At 40.6% G+C, this 24,386-nt stretch overlaps 2 protein-coding genes and 1 long non-coding RNA gene across 3 annotated transcripts in view; 1 reads left to right on the top strand and 2 right to left on the bottom strand.

The window, feature by feature from the left end:
* The window catches only part of ak6 (adenylate kinase 6), a 28,372-nt gene extending 8,873 nt beyond the window's left edge, over positions 1 to 19,499 (bottom strand). The window contains exons 1-4 of the mRNA XM_077521595.1: positions 19,368 to 19,499; positions 19,198 to 19,270; positions 16,359 to 16,451; positions 14,303 to 14,361 (exon numbers count right to left, since the gene is read on the bottom strand). Coding sequence (XP_077377721.1) covers positions 14,303 to 14,361; positions 16,359 to 16,451; positions 19,198 to 19,231 — 186 coding nt within the window. The 5' untranslated portion in view covers positions 19,232 to 19,270; positions 19,368 to 19,499. The remainder of the gene's footprint in view (positions 1 to 14,302; positions 14,362 to 16,358; positions 16,452 to 19,197; positions 19,271 to 19,367) is intronic.
* On the bottom strand, positions 8,992 to 10,528 carry LOC144019632 (uncharacterized). The gene is made up of 3 exons (XR_013283730.1): positions 9,663 to 10,528; positions 9,460 to 9,582; positions 8,992 to 9,384 (listed from the first exon to the last, which is right to left on the bottom strand). It is a non-coding gene; the product is annotated as an uncharacterized LOC144019632 (long non-coding RNA).
* A 1,713-nt stretch (positions 19,500 to 21,212) lies between the features above and the next one.
* Positions 21,213 to 24,386, top strand: part of rad17 (RAD17 checkpoint clamp loader component) — a 162,668-nt gene continuing 159,494 nt past the window's right edge. The window contains exons 1-2 of the mRNA XM_077521437.1: positions 21,213 to 21,359; positions 23,460 to 23,687. Of these exons, the coding sequence (XP_077377563.1) occupies positions 23,553 to 23,687 (135 nt within the window). The 5' untranslated portion in view covers positions 21,213 to 21,359; positions 23,460 to 23,552. The remainder of the gene's footprint in view (positions 21,360 to 23,459; positions 23,688 to 24,386) is intronic.

The following is a 24,386-nucleotide window of genomic DNA, read 5'->3' as shown; positions in this document are numbered from 1 at the left end:
TTCACAAAGGGAGATCCAAGAGAGTTCGCTAGACTGAAGGTTGCACTAGAAAATCTTCTGCCCGAAGATGCAACAGAGCGTTTTAAATATCACATTCTGGTAGACCATTTAGAGTATGAAGATGCCTTACTCATTGCTGATTCATACACTAACTCAATACAGCCATATACAGATACAATGAACACTTTAACTGAACAATATGGACAGCCTCATCAGCTGGCTCTTAGAAAAATTGCTGACCTGATGGAATCCTCAAATATTGGTCGTGGTGACACTACTGGTTTCAAGCGGTTTGCCTTGAGAGTGAGAGCATTGGTGGGCCTGTTGGAGCAGTTGGGAGAAAGTGGACAGACTGAATTGTGCTGCGGCTCTCATGTGACACGGTTGCTGTCCAAGTTGCCACACGACATGCGAGCAGAGTTTAAACGGTTCCTGTATCCTATGCATGTCACCATCCCAAGCCTTTTGCACTTTTCTGACTGGCTCGATTATGAGTTGAAGATACAGGAGATAGTGTACGAGTCATCACACAGTGAGGTGAAGAGCAGCAGCGAATCCAAGTCATCACGGCGCCATAACAGCAAGGGGAAGAAGAACACTAGCATCCTCCATACCATGGAAAAGCCAAGTGATAAACTCCCCACCGAGCCATCCAGCTCCAAGAAGTTGGAGAAGACACCATTCTGCCCATATTGTGTCAATACGTTGCACTATCTCGACCAGTGTGCCAATTTTGCTCTCCTGACAGGTGAACAGAAAACAACGTGGATAAAATCAAATAGAAAATGCTGGCGCTGTGGTCGTTCCCATCAAGCTGCACAGTGTCGTCTGAAGGTCACCTGACCAACGTGCAAAAGGAAACACCTACAAGCCTTACATGAGGTAAACATAAAGCCTGCAGATGAAAGCCCATCAAGCCATGTCAGCTCAACCAACGAAGTGCTATACCTGGACAGACGCTCTGGATGCCACCAGGTGCTGTTAAAGATCAGCCGAGTACTACTTCGCAATGGTGAGCACTCCTTAGAGACTTATGCAGTACTTGATGACGGGTCAGAGCGAACCATTATCCTTTCTGCAGCAGCACAAAGCCTTCAGAGAAAGTACAGGCACCTAAGAGACCTCCCAATTCCAACAATGGATAAAGTGCGCCCTCTGCTGTTGATTGGGTCAGATTACCCGCACCTCATCACCCCATTGGCTCCGGTGCGCCTGGGACGTCCTGGCGGCCCTGCAGCAGTAAAAACAAGGTTAGGTTGGACACTTCAGGGGCCGATTAAGCATATTGAACAAAAGTCTGCAGCTCCACAATGCCTTCACATATCCACATTGTCACCCACTGCTGAAATCCTGCATAATGTGGAAAAGTTATGGCAATTAGATGTTCTTCCATACCGTAGTGAAAAGCTCGTTGTGCGCTCCAGGCAGGATCAAGACGCAATACACCTGTTGGAGACCAAAACTACACGTGTGGACATTCAGGGAACCCAGCGTTACGCAACTCCACTCCTCAGAGTAAAGAACATGCCACAACTCAATGCACCCAAAGAGGCAGTGTTAGCCAATCTGCGCAGCACAGAAAAAAGATTACTGCGTGATCCCGATCGAGCTACTGCATACTGTGCCGAGATTGACAAACTGGAGAAGGCCGGCTATGTGTTAAAGGGAACCGAAGAGGAGCTGCGCCAAGCAAAAGAGACTTGGTTCATTCCACACCATATGGTGAGCCATAACGGGAAGAACAGGATTGTTTTTAATTGTTCTTTCTGCTATAAAGGAGACAACTTGAATAAACCGCTGCTTCCTGGGCCCACCCTCACTTCCAGCCTGCTGGGGGTGCTGGTACGTTTCAGGGAACATTCAGTAGCCGTCAGCAGCGATATAAAAGGGATGTTTCATCAAGTCAGGCTGCTTCCCGAGGACAAAACACTGCTATGCTTCCTGTGGCGGGGCCTGAAGACAGATCAGCAACCCAGTGTCTACATATGGCAGGTACTTCCATTCGGTACGACATGTAGCCCATGTTGTGCAACATTTGCACTGCAGAAGCATGTGTGTGATCACAGTCAACCAAGTGAGGATGTACGAGTGACGATTGAGAAATCCTTCTATGTAGATAACTGTCTACAGAGCATCCCCACTGTACAAGAAGCCCAGCACCTTGTGAACAAGTTGACAGCCCTACTAGCAGCAGGTGGGTTTGAACTAAGACAGTGGGCGAGTAATGTCCCCGAAACAATCAAACACCTACCTCGTGAAGTAAGGTCCGAGAGCAGTGAGCTGTGGCTCCAGGAATCAAACATCGACCCACAAGAACTCACTCTAGGGTTACGATGGCTTTGTAACTCAGACTCTTTGAGGTACAAGTACCAAAAACTAGATCCTCCCACACCTACCATGCGAAACATATACAGCGTGCTGGCACGTTTGTATGATCCCTTGGGTTTCATCGTCCCCTTCACAACCCGAGCCAAAGTCCTAGTGCAGCGCTTATGGGACAAACAACGAGAGTGGGACGACCCATCCATACCTGAGGAGGTACTACAGCCATGGTCAGAGTGGGAAGAGGAGTTACATCATCTATCACAAGTCACCCTACCCCGCTGTTACACCAGTCCTGCCATAGACACTCCAAACTGCTCTCGAGAGGTTCACGTGTTTGCAGACGCGTCAGAAAAGGCCTACGGCTCTGTGGCCTACTTGCGCACAGAGGACACAAGAGGACAAGTGGAGGTGGCCTTCCTAACAGCTAGATCCAGAGTGGCCCCTAAAAAGCAACAGTCTATACCCCGGCTGGAGCTGTGTGCGGCCCTGACAGCTGCCCAACTAGCTGCACTCCTGCAACGAGAGCTGACTCTGACTATTAACAGCATCACCCTTTGGACAGACTCCACCACTGTCCTCACCTGGTTACAGTCAGATTCATGTCGTTTCAAAGTTTTTGTGGGAACACGAGTGGCCGAGATCCAGGAGCTGATGGATCCCAAAGCTTGGAGATATGTGAACTCGGCACTTAACCCGGCTGATGATATCACACGGGGAAGGACATTGCTGGAGCTGTCCACCAACAGTAGGTGGCGACATGGTCCAGCCTTTCTGCAGCAGACATCAGATTTCTGGCCCACTCAACCAGTTAGACAAGAGCCAGAGAATGATGTTGAGCTACGCAAGCCTGCCATCTCCTGCCTTGCCACTACAACTGCCAAGACCCCATTGCAACTACAAGTTGACCATTCCCCCTCCTACTCCGAATTGATTGCGGCGGTTGCCCGGTCTCGTCATGGGGCGGCCGCTGATAACGTCACACTCTCTGCTATCGACTATCAAGAAGCAGAGAGGGAAATCTTACAGCAAGCCCAGAAAGACAGTTTTCCGGAGGAATACAACCTGTTAAAAGCCAACAAGCCAGTTCCCTCAACAAGTCGCCTTTTGACACTGGCCCCAGAATTCGACACTGCTACAGGTCTTATTAGAGTTGGTGGGAGACTTCGTCGCAGTCGTCAACTGGAGCCTGATTTCATTCATCCGGTGGTCTTAGACCCTCTTCATAAAGTCACTCAGCTTATCATCCAGGATATGGACAAGGCCCTACATCACCCAGGCTCAGAGCGCCTATTAGCTGAGTTGCGACGCAAGTATTGGATACCCCGAGGACGTGAAGCAGTCAAACGACACCAGCATGCATGTCTGGACTGTCAGAGATGGAGAGCCACTCCGACTGTTCCTAAGATGGCAGACCTGCCAGAAGTAAGATTGCGTTTGCTAAAGCCACCCTTCTTTTCTACAGGCATGGACTGTTTTGGGCCATTCACAGTTAAAGTTGGACGTCGTCTTGAGAAAAGATGGGGCATTATATTTAAGTGTTTGACGACCCGAGCTGTACACTTAGATGTTCTTTCCAGTTTGGACAGTGACTCCTTCTTAATGGCCCTCAGGCGATTTATTGCACGAAGAGGAAAACCAGCCGAACTCCTGTCAGATCAGGGAACAAATTTTAAAGGAGGTGAGCGGGAGCTCAGAGAAGCCTTTAATGCACTTCACCCATCCCTTCATGATCATTTGGCCAAGTCCCAGATCCAGTTCAAATTTAATCCACCAAATGCACCACATTTTGGAGGTGTATGGGAAAGAGAGGTGAGATCGGTCAAGGCTGCACTATACGTCACAATCCAGGCTCAGTCTGTTCCAGAGGAAGTTTTGCGGACTGTCCTGACGGAAGTGGAAGGGATTTTAAATTCCAAACCACTGGGTTACGTATCCACAGACGTGGCAGACCCTGACCCTGTGACCCCTAACCTCCTACTCATGGGGCGGCTAGACTCCTCCCTGCCTCAGGCTGTATATGCGGATGGAGAGCCATTAAGTCGGCGTCGCTGGAGACACAGTCAAGTGTTAGCGGACCAGTTCTGGTCGCATTTCATCAAGCACTATCTCCCAACCCTGCAGACCCGTTCGAAATGGCACAAGGACCCAACCCAGCTACAGATTGGAACCACAGTTATGGTGATGGACCCCCAGTTACCAAGGCGATGTGGCCCATCGGTCGTGTTACCAACGTTCTCCCAGGACAGGATAAAAGGATCCGGACTGCTGAAGTACAGGTCCAAGGCAAGACCTACGTGAGGCCTGTTGCACGCCTCATAGCCTTGCCCTCCATTCCTGACATTGATACTGGCCGTCCTTCTTAATTATGTCAAATTTGATAAATTTGGGGGCGGCTGTGACGAAGGACGGGCCCGTCTAGACTTCGCCGTGTGATTGACAGTCGCTGTAGCCAATCAGAAGTTGGCTGAGTTTGGTTGAGAGCGCAGCCCTTGTTAAGGCTCGTTAAGTTATACACGTTGATGTACAGACATCGCAGTTGGGTCAGTGTGTGCCAATTACAGAGTGTGCGTCATAAAAGTGAGTATTGTGTTAATAGCCCGATATAATGATTAATGCACGATTCGTGTAGCAAAGAGTGTTGTTATATCCGTGGGCCGTTTACCATTGTTTACATATGCTAATCGCTAGCGTGCTGATGGCCCAGTCAGACGAAGTTCATTTTATAAGATACTCTCGACTGAGGCGTTTTTTGTTTATTTGTGTACCTTTACAAAGTGTTGTGTCTGATATGTCTTTATTTTTCTTGTGTTACAGAACCACACACACACACACACACACACATACATAATAACTTGTACAAAGTAGCCACACACCCATAGTTGGACTAATAAAAAGAGAACTGAATCATCTCCTCGCATTCTTACCGATGCCCCCTGGTGACCGCAATCTCAAGGAACCAACACATTAGCTCTCCCCAAAACAGCCTTCATGATGTCACAACACGAAGTTTGTGAGTTTTCGCGAATCGCTGTGGGCGTGGCTAAGCACTGTTCGCCAAGAAAACAACGCCAGTTTTGAGGGTCTAAACATGCACAGAAACTCATGAAACTTGGCACACACATCTGGCCTGGTAAAATGAACAATATTTTATTGTTGATTGTGCTATTTTTACAAAAATGACTCAATAGCGCCTCCTAGAAATTTTTAACGAAGCAGCCCCGATTGTACGTTTAAGCAAGATCTACGAAAATTTTTACGTGTATGAGGGAGCCAAAGACCTACAAAAAAAGTCTCTTGGACCCATATGCTAAAATGAACAGGAAGTGAGCTACGAATTTTTGAATGTCCCATTTTTGACGATTTTTGCACATTTTCAGGGGGCATACTTTTGCCCACTTCTCCTACACGTTTTATCCGACAGACTTATGACTTGACCTGGACCATGCCAAGACCTGAGCCAACAACAGACGGAAAAATCTTGACTGTTGGAAATACTATATGATGAGGGCGGGGCATCAAAATTTGTGTTTCGCACTGAAAAAGGATATGCTTAATAACTCCCCGATACATGCTCCAAAAAATCCCAAACTTGACATGTATGTTTATCGTCAAGGCCTGAAGGTATCTCTATGACAACATTCAGTTATATATGCAGCGACACCTAGCCCTTGAGGCATGAAAAAAAAATACCCCACTTACGGTATTTTTACAAAAATTGTAAACACGTTTCGCAATGAAAAAGGATATGCTTAATAACTCCCTGGTGCATGCTCCAAAAAATCCCAAACTTGACAGGTATGTTTATAGTCAAGGCCTGAAAGTATCTCTATGACAACATTCAGTTATATATGCAGCACCACCTCACCCTTGAGGCAAAACAAAAAAATACCCCACATACGGTATTTTGTACAAAAAATGTAAACTCATTCTAAGTGTGATAACTAAGTCATTTATGAATATTCTTTTACTTTCCACCACTCAAAATGTTCACTGGCATCAGACTTATCCAAACATGTACTTTTTTATTTATTTTTGATCGCCTCTATGGACATTAAAAGCAATATCGTGAATGAAGGATATGCTTAATAACTTCACGGTACATGCTCCAAAAAAATCCCACACTTGACATGTATGTTTAGAGTCAAGGCTTGAAGGTATCCCTATGACAACATTCCATTATATATACAGCGCCACCTAGCCCTTGAGGCATAAAAAAAAATACACCAACTTAACGGTATTTTTACAAAAAAAAAATCCACGTCAAGGTTTATCATGCCATTTTCAAAGAAATTCTGCTTCCAATGTGCCGTACCTAAACTTGCCAGTACCCCAACGTGCAAGTACCCCAACGTGGCCCGGGCTGCGAGGGCCCTTTATAGCTGCTCGCAGCTCTAGTTATTATTATTATCATCATCATCATTATTCTCCGTAAACGATCGCATTTTTGAGGACCTAAATATTTATGAAAACTCACCAAACCTTGCACACTCTTTGGGCCCGGCGAAAAATTTGATATTATGAAGTTGTCATAACAATGCGACTCTATAGCGCCCCCTAGCGTAGAAAAATAAAAACCAATCCCGGCATGTTTGACCTAGAGCTACGAAAATTGGTAGGCACGTGTAGCACCCCGGGACGCACAAAAAGTCAATTGGGACCATGTAGCTAAAATTTACAAGAAGTGAGCTATGAATTTTTTAATGTCCAATTTTGGCCCATTCACTGTGGTCATACTTTTCCCCCCTTTGCAAACATTTTTCAATCAACTGACTTCAAACTTGGCATGTATCATCTCAAGACCGAAGACAACAAGTGGGCCAAAAATCTTGACTTTTCGGATTACTATATGACGGGGGTGGGGCATCAAAAATTGCCTTTCAAATTTCATTTGTCCAGAAAGACAAAATGCTTAATAACTCCCATGTACAAGCTCCAAAAAATCTCAAACTTCTCATGCAACTTAATAGTCACGGCCTGAAAACATTTCTATGATAAGATTCAGTTATACATATAGCGCCACCTAGTGGTGACAATAAATGTCATACTTTACGTTTTTAGCTACTGTGCCGAGCTCGTTGAAGGGATCCAGTTGAAAATTGGTCAGAAAAGCCTTAAGATGTTGATCATGCCCCACACCGAATATTGTAACTTTTCGCTAAAGGGCGTGGCCACTACGGTGCCGCAAAGGCTGATAATTTTTTGTGACAATAAAAGCTGCATTAACTTGACCGAGACGATCCTATCGTCTCAAAATTTCACACATTTGATGAGAGTCCAGCCCTAAAGACATCTACGAACTTATATTTCATCTTACTGATAGCGCCAGCTAGTGGCAATTTTTTTTCTTACGATTTTTCTTCAATGTTTTTCTCCAACCACATTAACTGCACCTACCTTATATTTGCTCAGATGAGGGTTTCGTCCTTCATGATGTCACAACACGAAGTTTGTGAGTTTTCACGAATCACTGTGGGCGTGGCTAAGCGCTGTTTGCCAAGAAAACAACGCCAATTTTATGGTCCGAAACGAGCACAGAAACACATGAAACTTGGCACACACATCTGGCCTGGCCTGAGCTACGAATTTTTGAATGTCCCATTTTTTAAGATTTTTGCACATTTACAGGGGGCATACTTTTGCCCACTTCTCCTACACGTTTCATCCGACTGACTTCAAACTTGACCTGGACCATGTCAAGACCTGAGCCAACGGCAGGGGAAAAAAATTCTTGACTTTTCAGAATACTATATGATGAGGACGGGGCATCAAATTTTGTGTTTTCAGATGAAAAAGGATATGCTTAATAACTCCCCGGTACATGCTCCAAACAATTCCAAACTTGACATGTATGTTTATAGTCATGGCCCGAAGGTATCTCTATGACAACATTCAGTTATATATGTAGCGCCGCCTAGCCCTTGGGGCATAAAAAAAAAAAATACTCCACTTACGGTATTTTTACAAAAATTGTAAAGACGTTTCGCAATGAAAAACGATATGCTTAATAACTCCCCGGTACATGCTCCAAAAAATCCCAAACTTGACATGTATGTTTATAGTCGAGGCCTGAAGGTATCTCTATGACAACATTCAGTTATATATACAGCGCCACCTAGCCCTTGAGACATAAAAAAAAAATACCCCACTTACGGTATTTTTACAAAAAAATGTAAACTCATTCTAAGTGTGATAACTAAGTCATTAATGAATATTCTTTTACTTTCCACCACTCAAAATGTTCACTGGCATCAGACCTACCCAAACGTACATATTTTTGTTATTTAGTTTTATTTATTTTTGATAGCCTCGATGGACATTAAAAGCAATATCGTGAATGAAGGATATGCTTAACTCTTTGACTGCCAGCCATTTTCGGAAAAGGTAACCCCATACTGCCAGCTGATTTACAGAATTTTACCGATCTTTCAAGCTCCACAGAAAATGTGTTAGTTCTATGGAAACGCGGATACTACCAAATGAAAGATTGAAGTCTCATCTTTCATCTAAAAAAAAAAAAGTTTGTTTCTACCTTATTCGGATCTTCAGTAATCAACAATAGAAAACAGCTTCGTTTCACCCAAATCCTCTATTTTCTTCCAAAATACGGGGAAATCAAGCTTTTTGTGAAACGATGTTATTTCATGCACTCTAGTGAATTTGGCACTTTTTTTTTTTGCATGAGTGATTCTACAAACACCTAAACTTCTATAAAACACTACCCCAACAATAAAAAATGTTTTTTGATTGCAAAATAACAGTTTATTTACATGCAACAGTAGCAATCCGAACAAACAATTTGGAAAACTCTTTGCAAACTATTTACACGTGCGCAACAGTTTTTGTCGGTCTGCTTCTGCATGGACTGATTTGCGTAGAGGTTGGTATGATGAACGATGTTCTGGAGAAGTTCATCCGTGATGAAGAGCTCCAGGATGTCAGCTGGCAGGTGGGAATTCAGCTCTGCTGCAGCATCCCTTGGTCCTGGTTTTGCAGCAAAGGGGAAGATGGTTGGCTGCCAGCCGAATTCATCAACTTCAAGCCAGCCAGAATCTTTGGGATCTGCAAATATACATTTCAATATCATATATTATTTTAGAGCACTGTGATGCAATGTGTGTGTGTGTGCATGTTTACCTTTTTTTCTTGGATGTATTGGTTGATGCCACATTCTGTAAATTATAGAAGACGTTTACCATCAAATATTTTATTAGTGCTGTGGAGAATCTCTTTTTTCAAGGGGGTCACTTTGGGTAGGAGCTGAAAGAAACATATACAATTACAATACTATCGAAAGACTTTCCTTTTATTGTTGCGGTGTATTGAAAAAGTTTTTTTACCTTTCTTTGTCGTAGAACCAGCGGTCGGACGTTGCTGTGAGCACGATCTATAAAATATACATTCACGTTTGTATAGGTAATAGATGTTTTAGTGTATATCAGCACATTTACACACGCTGCTAGCAGATCGCCCGAAAAGTCAGAAAAGTAATCTTACTAGCAATCTCTTAGCATGTTAGCGCTTACCTTCACGTTCTTTAGAAGACTGTCCAAGACTGTCTTGCATCGGACCCATAGTAGTCGTCATCGTCCGATGAAACGTCATCTGTGCAGACGTACTCGGTTGTGCACCACTTTTCTCCGGTGTTAGCATCGCTAGCCGGTGGGGCCTTAGGACGTTATTAGCATCGCTAGCCGGTGGGGCCTTAGGACGTGGTCGAAACGGCCGCGTCACCGCTTCAACTATGACTTAACCCCGTCATCACTGTGCTCTTGAGCACTGGTCGATGCTTTTGAGCTTTGAAAATAAGGATCAAGCGTGAGCTGATTGCCATCTGTAGCCTTTTTGACTCCCTTAGCCAAGTTAGCCATTCTTTCCCCCTCAACACTCTAGCCCAGCCTCTCTTCTTCTACTGTTGTCTCCGACCCGATCTTGTCCAAAAGACTCATCACAGCCATCTAGTGGCCAGGAATACTCATATAGTAACCCGATCGGCTTGATACTTGGAGCACAGCTGCCCAAGGCTTTCCTCCACCCGTTTCCATAAAAAAACATAGTAGACGTCAATTAACGTCTATGGCGGCCAATCCTAGGATTATACTGAACGTTTTTAAACGTTTATGGCGGTCAAAGAGTTAATATCTCCCAGGTGCATGCTCCAAAAAATCCCATACTTGAAATGTATATTTATAGTCAAGGCCTGAAGGTATCTCTATGACAAAATTCAGTTATAAATACAGTGCCACCTAGTCCTTGAGGCATTAAAATATATATATATATATATATATATATATATATATATATATATATATATATATATATATATATATATATATATATAAATAAATAAATAAATACCCCACTTACGGTATTTTTACCAAAATTGTAAACTCAGTGTAAGTGTGATAACTAAGTCATTTATGAATATTCTTTTACTTTCCACCACTCAATATGTTCACTGGCATCAGAACGATCCAAACATATGTACTTTTTTTATTTAGTTTCATTACTTTTGATGGCCTCTATGGACAATAAAAGCAACATTGTTCAATGAGTACGAGCGATGATGGGTATATATATATATATATATATATATATATATACATACTTTTGCAAAAAATACCAATCAGGGCAACTCATTGCCTAAAAAAAAAAAAAAATACGCTGATTTTTGCAGATCTTAACAATCACCAAAACCCATTGAGCTTGAAAGTAAGCTGGTAATGGAAACACCGGATTTTCGAAAAAAAAACTCTCAAATATTGCAAAAAAGTTTTTCGCTCTCATGAGGTGGTTTTTGAGACGTATCGAAAAAGAAGTATTTCACAAAAGTGTAATGGAAACACTTTTTGCGCATTAGTAGTCATGTGACACCCGCCCGTCACGGAGGAAAGGACTGTAACACGTTGTTTATGTGTATTTTTATTAAACTTGCAATTACTATTTGTTTTGAGAATTATTAATTTCGGTTTTGTATTTTAGTTTTAAATGCTGAAGTGATTTGTATCGTACCATGTGTCATGTGTGCAAAAGAGAGAGAGGTGTAATCGAGCGAGTCTCCTTCGAGAAGGAGAGGAGAGCTTGAAATCCTGTCCTGCCATGTCTGGTTAATTTAGCAGGGAGGAAGCCAGAAAACATCAAACTTTTAACAATTTGTAACCCGCCTTTTACCCAGCCTCTACCTGGGAACAACAACATTTTAGGATTATAGGAAGTAGGAAGTACGGGGCCACTCGCTTTCGTGTCGGAACTGCGTGCCGACTGCCGAGGAAAACACACAACAACACCAACACTAAATGCCCGAAACCGCCCGATGAGGGGTGAGTTTTGTTTTTTGTTTTTAAGTAATATAACCACACCGGGCGTCCGTCTACCGTAAACATCATGAGCACCTCCTACAGAACAGCGAGGTCTCGCGAGACGGGACATTCCGAGAATTGTGCCTCAGAAGCGAAACTCTCTTCAATGGAAACACCGACAATTCGAAATTGTACTTTATCGAAATAGTACAATATCGCTTTTATTTTTGCGAAAAAGGGTAATAGAAACGCACATAGTGTTGCTTATTTTCATAAGCTATTACTACAATTTGAACTTTTGTGTAGCTGGGAAATGAAAATAGAGACTTCAATGAGGCTATTTTTGGAGTAATCTCAAATTAGGCATTTTTGTCCATCTCAAAACTAATGTCGCCGACATGACATGCAGACCCTTTAGTCGGAGCGGTCACAAATTATGAGCATTTATCCTATAATTCCATTCCAGGTCAGTTGTGGTTAGGGTTTACAACAATATCGTCACTGGCGCCGTTGCCCTACAGGGCGCTGGGGGAAATTCAGCTACTGTGGCTCAAAGACGTAGGAGAGGTGGAATGTGAACTTAAAATTCAGAACTTAAAGTGGCGACTTTTGAATGTTGGACTATGCCAGGAAAGCTAAGGAGCTGGTTGATAAAGGAAAACGTAGATGGAATACCCTCCATAATTTTTGCCACCCATGGTTGAAATATGCTACTACTACTACTACTACTACTACTGCCTCTATAATAATAATAATAATAATAATAATAATAATACATTCAATTTGGAAGCACCTTTTGAGACACCCAAGGACACTATACACAAATAACCAAAAGTCAAAACAGAATTATTCAAAAGAAATAAGAAAATTTGATTAAAATCTGATAAGAATAATGAAAATATTCAGTTACAGTGAGTAGGCAATAGGGGTGTGAATTGTCTAGTACCTGACGATTCGATTCGTATCACGATTCACAGGTCACGATTCGATTCGATACCGATTAATCCCGATACGAATTTATAAGTCGATTGTTGCGATTTTTTTTCATTCAAATTTAAAAAATACTAATCAGTAAGCTTGTAGAGTGTAAGATTTATATGAAAATGTATTATTTATCTGAAATTTCAGTCTTATAGAGGTTGTAATCTGTTTCATGTTTGAACAGCATTAAAATATTAAGGCTTAATGTTCCGTTCATATAACATTCTTCCATGCTCAAGGTGTGAATCCTAACCCGAAGTCAGACGTTTTGTTGAATATTCTTCCATTAAAAATGGAAGTTGAAAAATCGATTCACACACACAAAAAAAAAAAAAAGGCAATGATGATAAGACGTTGAATCGGTAAGACTACCGAATGAACAATTCTGAGCTCTTTTAAAAAAAAAAAAAAAAAAAAAAAAATCATTTTTTTTTTTATTGAATCGATTCGAGAATCGCGCGATGTAGTATCGCGATATACCGCCGAATCGATTTTTTTTAACACCCCTAGTAGGCAATATTAAATAGGTGAGTTTCAAGTTTGGATATTGAAAGTGGTAAAACAGAGTGGATTGCAGAAGTCAGGTTCCAGCTTTAGAACTCCCTGCCAGCAGGGCATTCAGCCTCTGCTCCTCATGACCATGGATGGTGCTGAGACGGGCAGGTAGAACAATCAAGGTGGATGGAGGATTATTTTAAACTTTTAAAACTGAATCTTTGTCATACATCTGGCAAAAAAATTGTGGCCCCATCCATCATTTAAGTTGCCCGTCCCTGATCTATAATAACCAACCTTAAAGGAACACAAGACTTGTGAAAAACTAACCAGCTATTCTGTGAAATGGATCATTTCAACTCTTCCCTGAAAAAATTGCCAATTTATGTTGAGCAATTATGATTTTATAGCACATTTTATGGTTATTTTTACGTTAAATACTGTATCAGCATTTTGGACAGTCACGTGATCATCGTATCTCGTGCGTAAAATACACATTGAATGACATTGCCACCAGTGGCAGCATTGAACTCATGAGGGATTATTGCGCCCCACGGCTGACATCAAAGGTGGAATTTCGCCTTACAACAAACAAGCACTTCTTCAAATAAGTATAGCCACGGAGGACACCGAAAGTCGGACAAAACTGGCAGATTGGGCCGCCTGCAAGTCGAGTGAACGTTAGACATCCGGGTGACTTTTCACTCCGCTACATGTCGTGTGCTAAACCTGCTTCAGTCCAAATTAGGAGCGGCCACCCCTCACCGCCCCACCCCCACATTGAATGACATGAAACCGGACGTGTTGAGGACTTTACTCTGAACGGAATTGGCGCAGTATTTGGGATCGAAGACGTCTTTTTCTTGTACATTATGTCAGCAAGTTCCCATTGACATGAGCGAAGATGGCTTCCGGTTATGCACGTGATACGTCATCACAATCACATGACCAGGTACACGGTGTCCCACACCGTACAATCGAATTCAGACACTTAATCGGTTTAAACTAAAATTCAAGGAATAAGATATTTGTACTTTTATTCTTTATACACAATGCCTAATCCAATAGTGGAAAGTGATTAATAAGGATTGTGTTGCTTTAATCACATAACACAAGTGGAGTAATATGTATCATACATTTAATCAAAAGAAATGGTAGGGGTTCGTGATCTGCTGTAAGTTAAAGGAAATTCATGCATGACTCACCCTGTCTTCATCCAAAATAGGGCACTGGTACTCTTGATCATAGCCATCATAAAGATCTCCTGCAAAAAAAGTGTGTAATCAATAATACAACCTCAAATCAATAGGGGATATACAATTTATATGAATGTGTAAAACACTGCAAGCTGTGACTAAAAGCAGAAATCAACAATGCTGGCTTCTTTAGCTCTTTGACTGCCAAAAACGTCTAATGACGTATTCTAAAATTATAATGAATTCCACCATAAACTTTAATTGACGTTTAGTATGTTTTTTTGTTTCTTTTTTTTTTTTTTTTTTTCAATGGGCAGTGCAACGTCTTGTGCAGCGCTGCCTTGTGATGGGGTTGTGAAATCAAAAACAACCACTAACTATGGCCAGCAGATGGCAGCATTGTATCTCTTTTCAATAGTATATGGAATTAAAATGAGACATTACGAATCTGATACAATCAAACGTTTTCAAGGATGACGTGAATTCTCAAAGCCTATGTCACATTAAATCTCATTCAAAGTGTGTCACTAAACAAAAAAATATTAGTATCAAAGTCATTGTTGTGCAAAAAAATATGTATCTTCACAAAAAGCTTGTTTTTTCTATTTTTTTGTATTTTCGCTCAAGTCACTCAAATGACCCATTTTCAAATGGTGATTACTAAAGAACGGAATAAGGTAGAAACATACTTTTTTTTTTCTCATGAAAGAACGGAATCCAATCTTTCATATGGTATCCACCATGTTTATGTAGTCATATCGCCCAATATTGTGGCTGGCACTGTCGTGGTTGTTTGTTTGGATAAGGTTTGGCAGTCAAAGAGTTAAATGGAATGGATTGAAATGGACTGCTATTTCTATACAGGTAGCACCTTTTAGCTAAAGTGCCCAAAGTGCTTTACAACACCTCATTCACCCATTCACATACAAGTGATCAGCTACTGCCAGATCCACTAGGAGCAAATTGACCTTACCGTGGCACGCCCCACCCCGCCCACGAAATGCGACAAGCAGCGCTCTCGCGCTTCCATTTAACGGTCGAGATGAGCTTAAAGTGCATTCACAGTAATGCAAAAGATGTCAAATCTTCCTTGTGTTTTCTCGGTCATTATTTACAGAACACCGATATTTCTCTTCGAGTCAAGCAAAGGAGGCTTTAAATTTTTCTCCCTCACCATGCAATTTTGCCCAAAATCAAAAGGAAATACGCATCGCTGTCTACAGAAGTCAGGGGAAAAAAAATAAAATAAAAAAAAATAAAATAAATAAAAACAAAAGACGGTTGCCTCACTCACTTCAACCATTTGTGAGCAAAACCAACGTTTTTGGACATTGTTCCTGTCAAGCCGTGTAAGAATGAATTTATATTGCCTCATAGTTTGAATGTTCTGTTGGCATTTATAGTAAACAGTAAGTCAACAAACGCGTAGACGGTTAGCTAACCGGCGCTATCATTAGCCTTTGGCTAAAAACAATGGAGAACATTACCTTACTTTCTAGTAATTTTGGTGCGATTCGACTGGTCGTGTGCGTGGTCTTCCACCAAGTTTGATCCAGCGCAGACATTTTTCGTATTTGTTTGAGGGTTTAGGGAAGGGAATAATCCGGACAGCGTCTCTCTTACACAAGCCGTGACTACCACAGGACGCTGGTTAGTCGATCGGGATAATGGCTATTACTCTTATACAAGCCGTGACTGGAGCATTTAACCATTTTTTGATTTTTTTTCTTGGCTTTGGATAACCACGTAAACGACACAATGCACTACAGGGAGCTGGATTGCTTTTGTTTGTCCACAGCAAAACACAAGTGCCGTCGCAGACATGACGTCTTGTGTCTTCAATGGTTTACTAGGTCATGCGGGCGCGGTTTACAGTCAGGTTAATTGGGGTTCAGTGTCTTGCTCACAGACAATTGGACGTGGTCACCAGGGCGAGGATCGAACTCACAAGCTCACAGATGGGAGGTGACCACTCTACCACACCGCTCTGTTACAAAACCTATTAAATCGTCCTCTCTGAGTGCCATATGATGCTAAAATAAGTCCTTTTTTTTTTTTTTTTTACCTTCCTGAGCCAGCTCGCCTATGTTAACATAGGCAAGCCCGGTCCGCTGAGCTAGCTCCTTCCCCAAAGTCGTTTTGCCAACACCAGGGGTCCCTACAAGGAAAACAAGGGATAACACTTGTTAATACAATATTCATAAAAGAAAATATTCCACCACAAGCCAATTTGTGGTGGCCCTACCAGGACAAGCACTGGCCCTGTATATCGCTGCAGTTGGCGGTAATAGTACAGGCGGTAATGGCGTCTGACTTTTTTTCAGAAAAGGAGTATTGTGATGCAAATGTATCACACTTTTGAACACAAATAGTTTTTAGAAGAAAAACGCTTTATTTCCGAGACCCCAGCCAGCTTGCTGGACTATTTTCCTCTCGTCCAACACTGGACCAGAACTAGTGTCACAGAACGCTGTCAGGGGTAAGTCAGTGCTGATTACACACACTGGAGGTGAGGATGAAATTGAGATTCATGTCAAAAAATCCGAACGATCCCTTTAACAATTGGTTCTCGATCCCGTCAATCAATCTGCTGTAACGATTTTGTGCTGTGTTATTTTAAAACCAAGCTCCGTAAGTGTGCACCTACGGCGTTAGGCTTTAGTTACAGCGGTGGTGACGTTCCTGCTACCCCATTTTCCTCCTTCCTCTCTGTTTCAACGAGCATTTAAATCGCAGCTTACCACGATTACGCAATCGAGTGTTGCCAAACCGCGGTTTAACCGCAAATGCAATTAATTGTTCAGGCCTAGTAAATAGTTTTGTCAAATGTGAAAATATTGCTGTTTACACACGTTATCAGATATTTAAATAAATACATATTTTGCATCAAAAACACATTCATTTTTTTTCCATGTTTTATGGAAGGCAAGAATTGTTGAGATATTTGAGATGTCACTCAACAAAAAAACAGTGTCAAAGTCACTGTTGTGCAGAAAATGCATCATTTCACAAAAACCTTCATTTCTCCTTATTTTGCCTGAGATTGTTGATTTATGGCCAAACGAGTCATTTTCAAATGATGATTACTAAAGAACAGAATAAGGTAGAACCATAGTTTTTTTTTTAATGAAATAACAGAACCCAATCTTTCAAATGGTACCCAACATGTTATTTGAGTCTCAACACACAATGTTCTAGTCAGCCTCAAATGAGTGAAAATGTTCGAAATCGTTGTGATTCTAGGGGTTATCTTTTCAGAAAATGTGTGGTATTTAAAGAGTTAAGCAGGTATAATTTTACTTTCCCTACATTTTAGCATGTGTGATTTTACTGATTAAAGATAGCTAAGTTTTATTTTTTACATACGCTATACATATATAGTCCCTTCCAGCTGATGCCACTGCTTAGCTTCCGCTGCGTCTCCCGGGGAGGGCAAACATCCCATAACAAATGAATGTAGAGAGCTTGATTTTCGGCGAGCGTTTTCGTTAAAAGGTGGGGAAATAGGCCAAGTGTCATAAAAAATGTCCCGAGTAGGACACTACATTATTGTGACTCATTGAAACCAGTCGTTTGGAGCCGCTAGCTACAAAAAAATTTAGTTTGTTGGAAGTCAAAGTGGAAGCGGAATCTTAAGGTATGTTGTTTTTGCTTGAAACAATACGTCGTTCACTTTCATGGTGTAAATTGTTATTCATTCGTTCATTCATTCGTTTGTGTCCGGATATACTCGTCTTGCTGTATATCGAAGTCTTCAAGCTATCTTAGCTTGCTAGCTGCTAACAAACAGACCGCACGTTTACAACACATTCCTCAGCAGAGATCAAGCCCGAGTTAAAGTGTTAATTGTGATAACATTTAACTTTTTGTTCAAAATTACTTGAATACTTATGCAAAAAAAAAAAAAAAAAAAAAGTATGAAAGTTTCACTAAAGATAACATGACTCATTCATCACATTTGCCTCGAATTTACAATCAGAGGTTAATTTTATGACCAACTGTATATGAAAAACAGTAAAACTACCTGATATAAAATGATTAGAGCATATCCTCGTACTTTTTGTGGGTGCAAAGCAGTTGTGTCGTAGATTCGCGCTAGCCACCATGCTCGTCTTTCACTCCTCACTGTCTTACGCCTGGTTTAGAATCACTGCCGGCAGCCGAAGGAATGATCTCATCTCTCTTTGCGCCATTAGACAGTCCGTCGGCCGCGCACAAGTTCACCATAGCATTCCTCGCTGATTTATCAACTGTTTGACCTATTTTCTAGGTCACATTGATTGTTTTCTAATTCACTCGCATTGACGCCTTGCCCTCCACCGCAAGGGGCACACAAACGTGACGTCATACTGGAAGGGTCTATTGCATTTATTGATAAGTTGAGTATTTAAATGCAGTTCACTTGTTTACATGTCATGTTTCATGCAACATGAAAAGTTGGACATGTTGAAGTGGTAAAGATTTGATTGCATTATTGTTATACAGTAATCTGAACTTTAGTTTATTTTTTTACTGATTTACAGATTAGTACAATACATAATCACAATCACAATTAGATTATTTTCCATCGTTCAAACCTCTGTTACCATAAGATAGATCTTTTCACAAAAAGCAATCGCCAATTTTGATTAAACCAATCCATCATGTACTACTGACTTCCGAAAAAATTGAATAAGGTAGAAACAAACTTTTTGTGATGAAAGAGATCGAGTCTAATCTTTCAATAGGTCGTTTATGTGTTTACATAGTCATAAAACACAATATTCTGCGAGACTTGAAAGATCAGTCAGAATGCTCAAAATTGGCTGGCACTCAAAGAGTTGTTGTTGTTGTTTTTGTTGTTTTAATGGACGACACTCACTCTCAAAGCGTGAACAGACACACAACTCGAGAGGCTTTAATACCTGTTATCAGGATGTTTGGTTGTCTCATTTTCATAGCTGGCTCGCACCCAACACGTTTCCTATTGACAACAGCCTGAAATTAAAAAAAAAAGAAAAAGAAAAAAAGCTAACAAACAAAAACACATGTTACGTTCTTTTAAATATTGCCTTAAAAAATTGAGGTTACTGACCAGAAAAAATGACGCCAGTCACGCCAGGGATTGTCTGAGAAGGGGGCGAATGGAGCTCTACCGGAAACACGTGACCTCCAATTCCGTCTTACTTATTTATTCAGCCTAAAACGTAACTCTAACACTAAAAATAATCATAATCTTAACTCAAACTAACGTTAAGTAGTATTATTTGTATTTTTGTGTATTTTTCCGCTGTTTTAACGAAGACGGGCTGTTGGCGATTTCGTCACCACCCGAAACACGTGACTCCCTTTTGAACATCAAAGTTAAAGTTGTAGCGCAGTGCCACCGGATGGCGAACGTAGCGTAATTGCTATACATCGTGTCTTCACGGTGGTTTGTCTCAACTAGATGGAATATGATTTTTGTCGTGATGGCATATATTAAATCACAAAAGTGTTAGCCTCCGTTAATTGTAAAGTCACTTAGAATATGCATATATATATATATATATATATATATATATATATATATATATATATATATATATATATATATATATATATATATATATATATATATATATATATATATAGACGTGGTGCTGTACTAGACACGTCAGTAAATTAATTGTGAACAACACAGACACACTGTCTGTTGTTCACTTAATTTGACAGTCATGTTGCTGTAAAATTGTAACTGATGACTGAACACTGAGTGATGAAAAAGAGAGCCAAACAATGTCAAATTTCCTTTCAATTTAGCAAAGTTGTTTTACACATGTTTCTAAAGCCTACTCCTCAGTTGTGCTGGATTCTTGGAATAAGCATGCTCCACTACCCTGAGTCTTCAGTGGCATAAAACGCCCATAGTTATATTAATATAAATAAATAAATAAATAAACAAGAAAAAAAACCTTTCCATTTCCTTATATACAGTCAACAATTTTACGGCAGGTGAGGTGGGTGCTGAATAAGTACTGTATATCATTCTGTACTCTGCAGGGAGCTCATTCCAGTTCACACCTGTCATTTGTTATTGAACATCTTTGTATGACGGTGGCATTAACAGGCACAGCAACTTTCCATTTGAAATCCAGTTCCTGCAAATTCAAGCATTTTAAAATTTGCGGCTCGAGTGCAAGTATTTGAAAATTTAGGAATATTGTAACTCACAATTAAGTACTCATAACTTTTTATTTAGGTGTAAACAAATACATAACGCGTCACATGCAATTCAAAACAAGTTTGTCGATAACATCCAGTGGCGATATGGTGTGATAATACACAAACAATTAGACATTTCTAGAGAAAATAAACAGACACATTGGAAATACTCTATATACTGCAGTATATAGAGTACTGTATTTCAATGTCTCTGTTTAAAAAATCAAACAAACAAACAAACAAACAAACAAAAAAACGTCCCCACTCTCACAGAAACTACAATTACTTTCCTGTGAGTGTGGGGACGTTTTTTTTTTTGGTCTTTATAACTGTGCGGGATTGAGGCTGGGAGATAAGTGGGGGTTCATTGAAAACACACACACCGCAGAGTTACTGTAAAGTGTGACAATGCAAACTCACTTTAATGTAATGTGGTCAAAAGTAAAATGTTCATCTTATAGGATTAAAAGTTACTTAGTTACTTTAAAATGCATCACAATTTTCTTTCTTTTTTCATTGTTGTATCATGTATTTACGCGCAGGCATATAAATGTATTTGTTCTACTGTGTTTGCCGTAGTTAGGGATCCAAAATGGCCGATCTTCTGCGCATGCGGGTCACAGATCGTACATGGTCACAGTGACCTGAATATAGTGGTCACAGATCGCGTCTTGACAGGATTGTCTTTCTTACGCTGCCGTAAATTGTTATGTTTCTCCAGTTTACGTTAACCCTCGTGAAATTTACGGCAACTGCGTCAACATAGTTTAAAACGGATGAAATACCCCGCGTTATCGCAATAATTGTTTGAAATACTACCTTCTTTTTCATTGACGAATTTGATTACATAATATGTGGGTGTGATTAAAGGTGGCCGAATTTGGTAAGTTTATTTTTAAATGATTTATGCATAAGGTAATGAGCTCTGTGAAATGTAACTAACGTAAACTATGGGGAGTGTGGATGGAGTGTAACACAATGAAGACAGATGTTGAAAAATGTTATTGTTCAGTCTGTGTTCTGCTTTCTATCACGCATTGCTTTGTTCCCACAATGGCACTGGAAGAGAATGTTGCTTTCAAGCTGAGTGCGTTTGAAAAGCCCTGTTTCGTAGTAGATGTAATGTAATAAATCAGAATGCATAATGTTATTAATGGCGTTTTGACACTTTAAATTCCTTGATTGTGCAGGTGACTAGCGTTCTAATCGCATTGGCCACCAAGTTCAACTGAGTTGAGATGCTGACTCCAGCTGGCTTGGTTTGGACATCTATTATGGTTCCTCTATTTTACTTAGTGATAGCATTTAAAATAAAATGTAAATATACTGTTTGTAATAAATAAATACAAATGATGTGGGCCTATTTAAATTAAACCACAGATACCAATACTGTATAATACTGTTTTTCAGAAATGTCATAGTTGGGGAGATCCGTAAGGTACCATAAACCATTGTTGGACATGTGCATTCAAACAAATAAAGTTCAGGTGTAAAGGTTATCATGATTGGATGGATGAATTTCACTGATTGAATTCAATTCCAATGAAGCTGGGAATTGTGTTAAACATTAATAAAATCAACTCAACTTTGAATACAATGATTTGCAAAACATACCCAACCTTTTAATTGAATAAGATACGAAGAAAATATTTAATGTGCAAACTGATCAACTTTATTCTTTTTTAGCTAATAATCATTAACTTGGAATTTTCCACCTGCAACACAACCAAAACACCAAAACAGGGTTATGTCACTGTTACATCACTATTTTTTATTTTTTTAACAACATTCAACAAACGTTTGAGAAATTAGGACACTTAATTGTTGAAGCTTTCCCATTGTTGCTTGGTGTACAGCTTCAGCTGTTCAACAGTCCAGGGTCTTAGTTGTCATATTTTATACTTCATAATACGCCACACATTTTCAATAGGAAACAGGTCTGGACTGTAGGCGGGCCAGTCCAGTACCCACACTATTTTTTCTATGAAGCCAGGCTGTTGTAACACGTGCAAAATGTGGTTTGGAATTGCCTTGTTGAAATAAGCAGGGTGAAAAAGACATTGCTTGGATGGCAGCATAAGTTTCTCCAAAACTGGTAGGTACCATTCAGTATTAATGTTACTTTCACAGATGTGTACGTTACCCATGCCAGTGGCACTAACACAGCCCCATACCATCACAGATGCTGGCTTTTGAGCCGTTCCGGATAGTTCTTTTCCTCTTTGGCTCAGAGGGCACTATGTCCACAATTTCCAAAAACAATTTGAGATGTGGACTAGTCAGACCACAGAACTCTTTTCCACTTTGCATCAGTCCATCATAGATAAGTTCAGGCCAAGAGAAGCCGGCGGAGTTTCTGGGTGTTGTTGATAAATGGCTAAGTGTTCCTAAGCCTATGGTATCCTTTACACCAGGGGTGTCAAACTCATGTTAGCTCAGGGGCCGCATGGAGGAAAATATATTACCAAGCGGGCCGCATCGGTAAAATAACGGTATATAACTTAAAAACGAATGCCATCATTTATACGCAGATTTTCGCTATTTGTGCCTGTTCACCTATGGGATGTTCCAAACATGTTTTTGATGAGCATTCCTCGACTTTCTTAGTCTTTTTTTGCCACCTGTGCCAGCTGTTTTGGAACGTGTTTCAACCATAAAATTCTAAGTTAATTATTATTTGCTGAAAATAATGAAGTTTATCGGTTTGAACATTAAATATGTCTTTGTAGTGTATTCAGTTAAATATAAGTTGAACATAATTTGCAAATAATTTTATTCTGTTTTTATTTGCGTTTAACACTGTGTCCCAATTCCAACTTTATAGGGATTGGGTTTGGACAGACCGTACTGATGGTGTTACACCTTTTGTGTGTGCGTGTGCACGTGCGCGTACGTGTGTGTGTATTTTGTTACTATGTAAAAAAAATTTGCACAGTATTACTGACCTAATGAAAAGTTTATTGAAATATGATCTTTCTTGCAGACGGAACATTGGGTGGATCCAGCTTTCATTGATTTGACTAGACAGAACCTATTTGATTCCAGAAAGAAAAGGAGCCAGGTTTTGGGCTCGCAAATGAAATCGATGAGGCCTCGCAAGAGGAAAGGAGACACCGGCAGCTCAGACCCTTGTACACTATACCTACAGAAACACTCTTCCCTTAAGGAAAAGGATAAACCCTGGGTGGACAGATACATGCCATGTTCAAAGGTATCCATCCATCATTCCCTTCCTTCTCTTCTCGTCTCATCTCGTCTCCCTCTCGTATTGTCTCTCTTCTCCTTGTCTTGTCTCATCTCTATGCTCCTTAGTTTTTACCATCGCCATAGCTATCATATGGTGTGTTAAATTAGCTTGATTGGGCCAGTAGTACAAATTTCATAAATAAATACGATTAAATCAACTAATTCCTGCTAGGGATGTCCCGATCCGATCATGTGATCGGAAATCGGGCCTGATCACATGGTTGCAGACACGATCGGTATCGGATAGGAGGTTATTATTATTATTATTTTTTTATACCTTTTTATTAAATCTGGTGTTGGGCAGTGCCACAGAGTGACATTAAATTTTTCCACACTGTGCGCGGCATGGCGTCACTCTACTACAATGATACTATTAATGCAATCGAGCGGCAGGGCTAAACAAGGAAATGGCACCGAGGTATTTGGAAGTAGAGATACTAAGTTATCATTAATGTGGAAAGCGGAGATGGTGCGATTTGCACTGTATGCAATCTGAGTATTTCGTGTGGCGGAGGGGATACACAGTAGATGTGTTGCTTCCCCGTTGCACCTTATTGACAGGCAGCCAAACAGAACCCCTCCTCCATTTTATATCTAATTAAAATTAATTATGGAAAAGCCAAAGCTCTTTACGGAAAACTCTTTCAATCATCGAGTTAAGTGT

The sequence above is a fragment of the Festucalex cinctus genome, chromosome 5, assembly GCF_051991245.1.
Source record: "Festucalex cinctus isolate MCC-2025b chromosome 5, RoL_Fcin_1.0, whole genome shotgun sequence".
In the NCBI taxonomy this organism is placed as follows: Eukaryota; Metazoa; Chordata; class Actinopteri; order Syngnathiformes; family Syngnathidae; genus Festucalex; species Festucalex cinctus.
The sequence above is the reverse complement of the archived record's forward strand: the minus strand, read 5'-3'. Positions and strand labels throughout refer to the sequence as shown.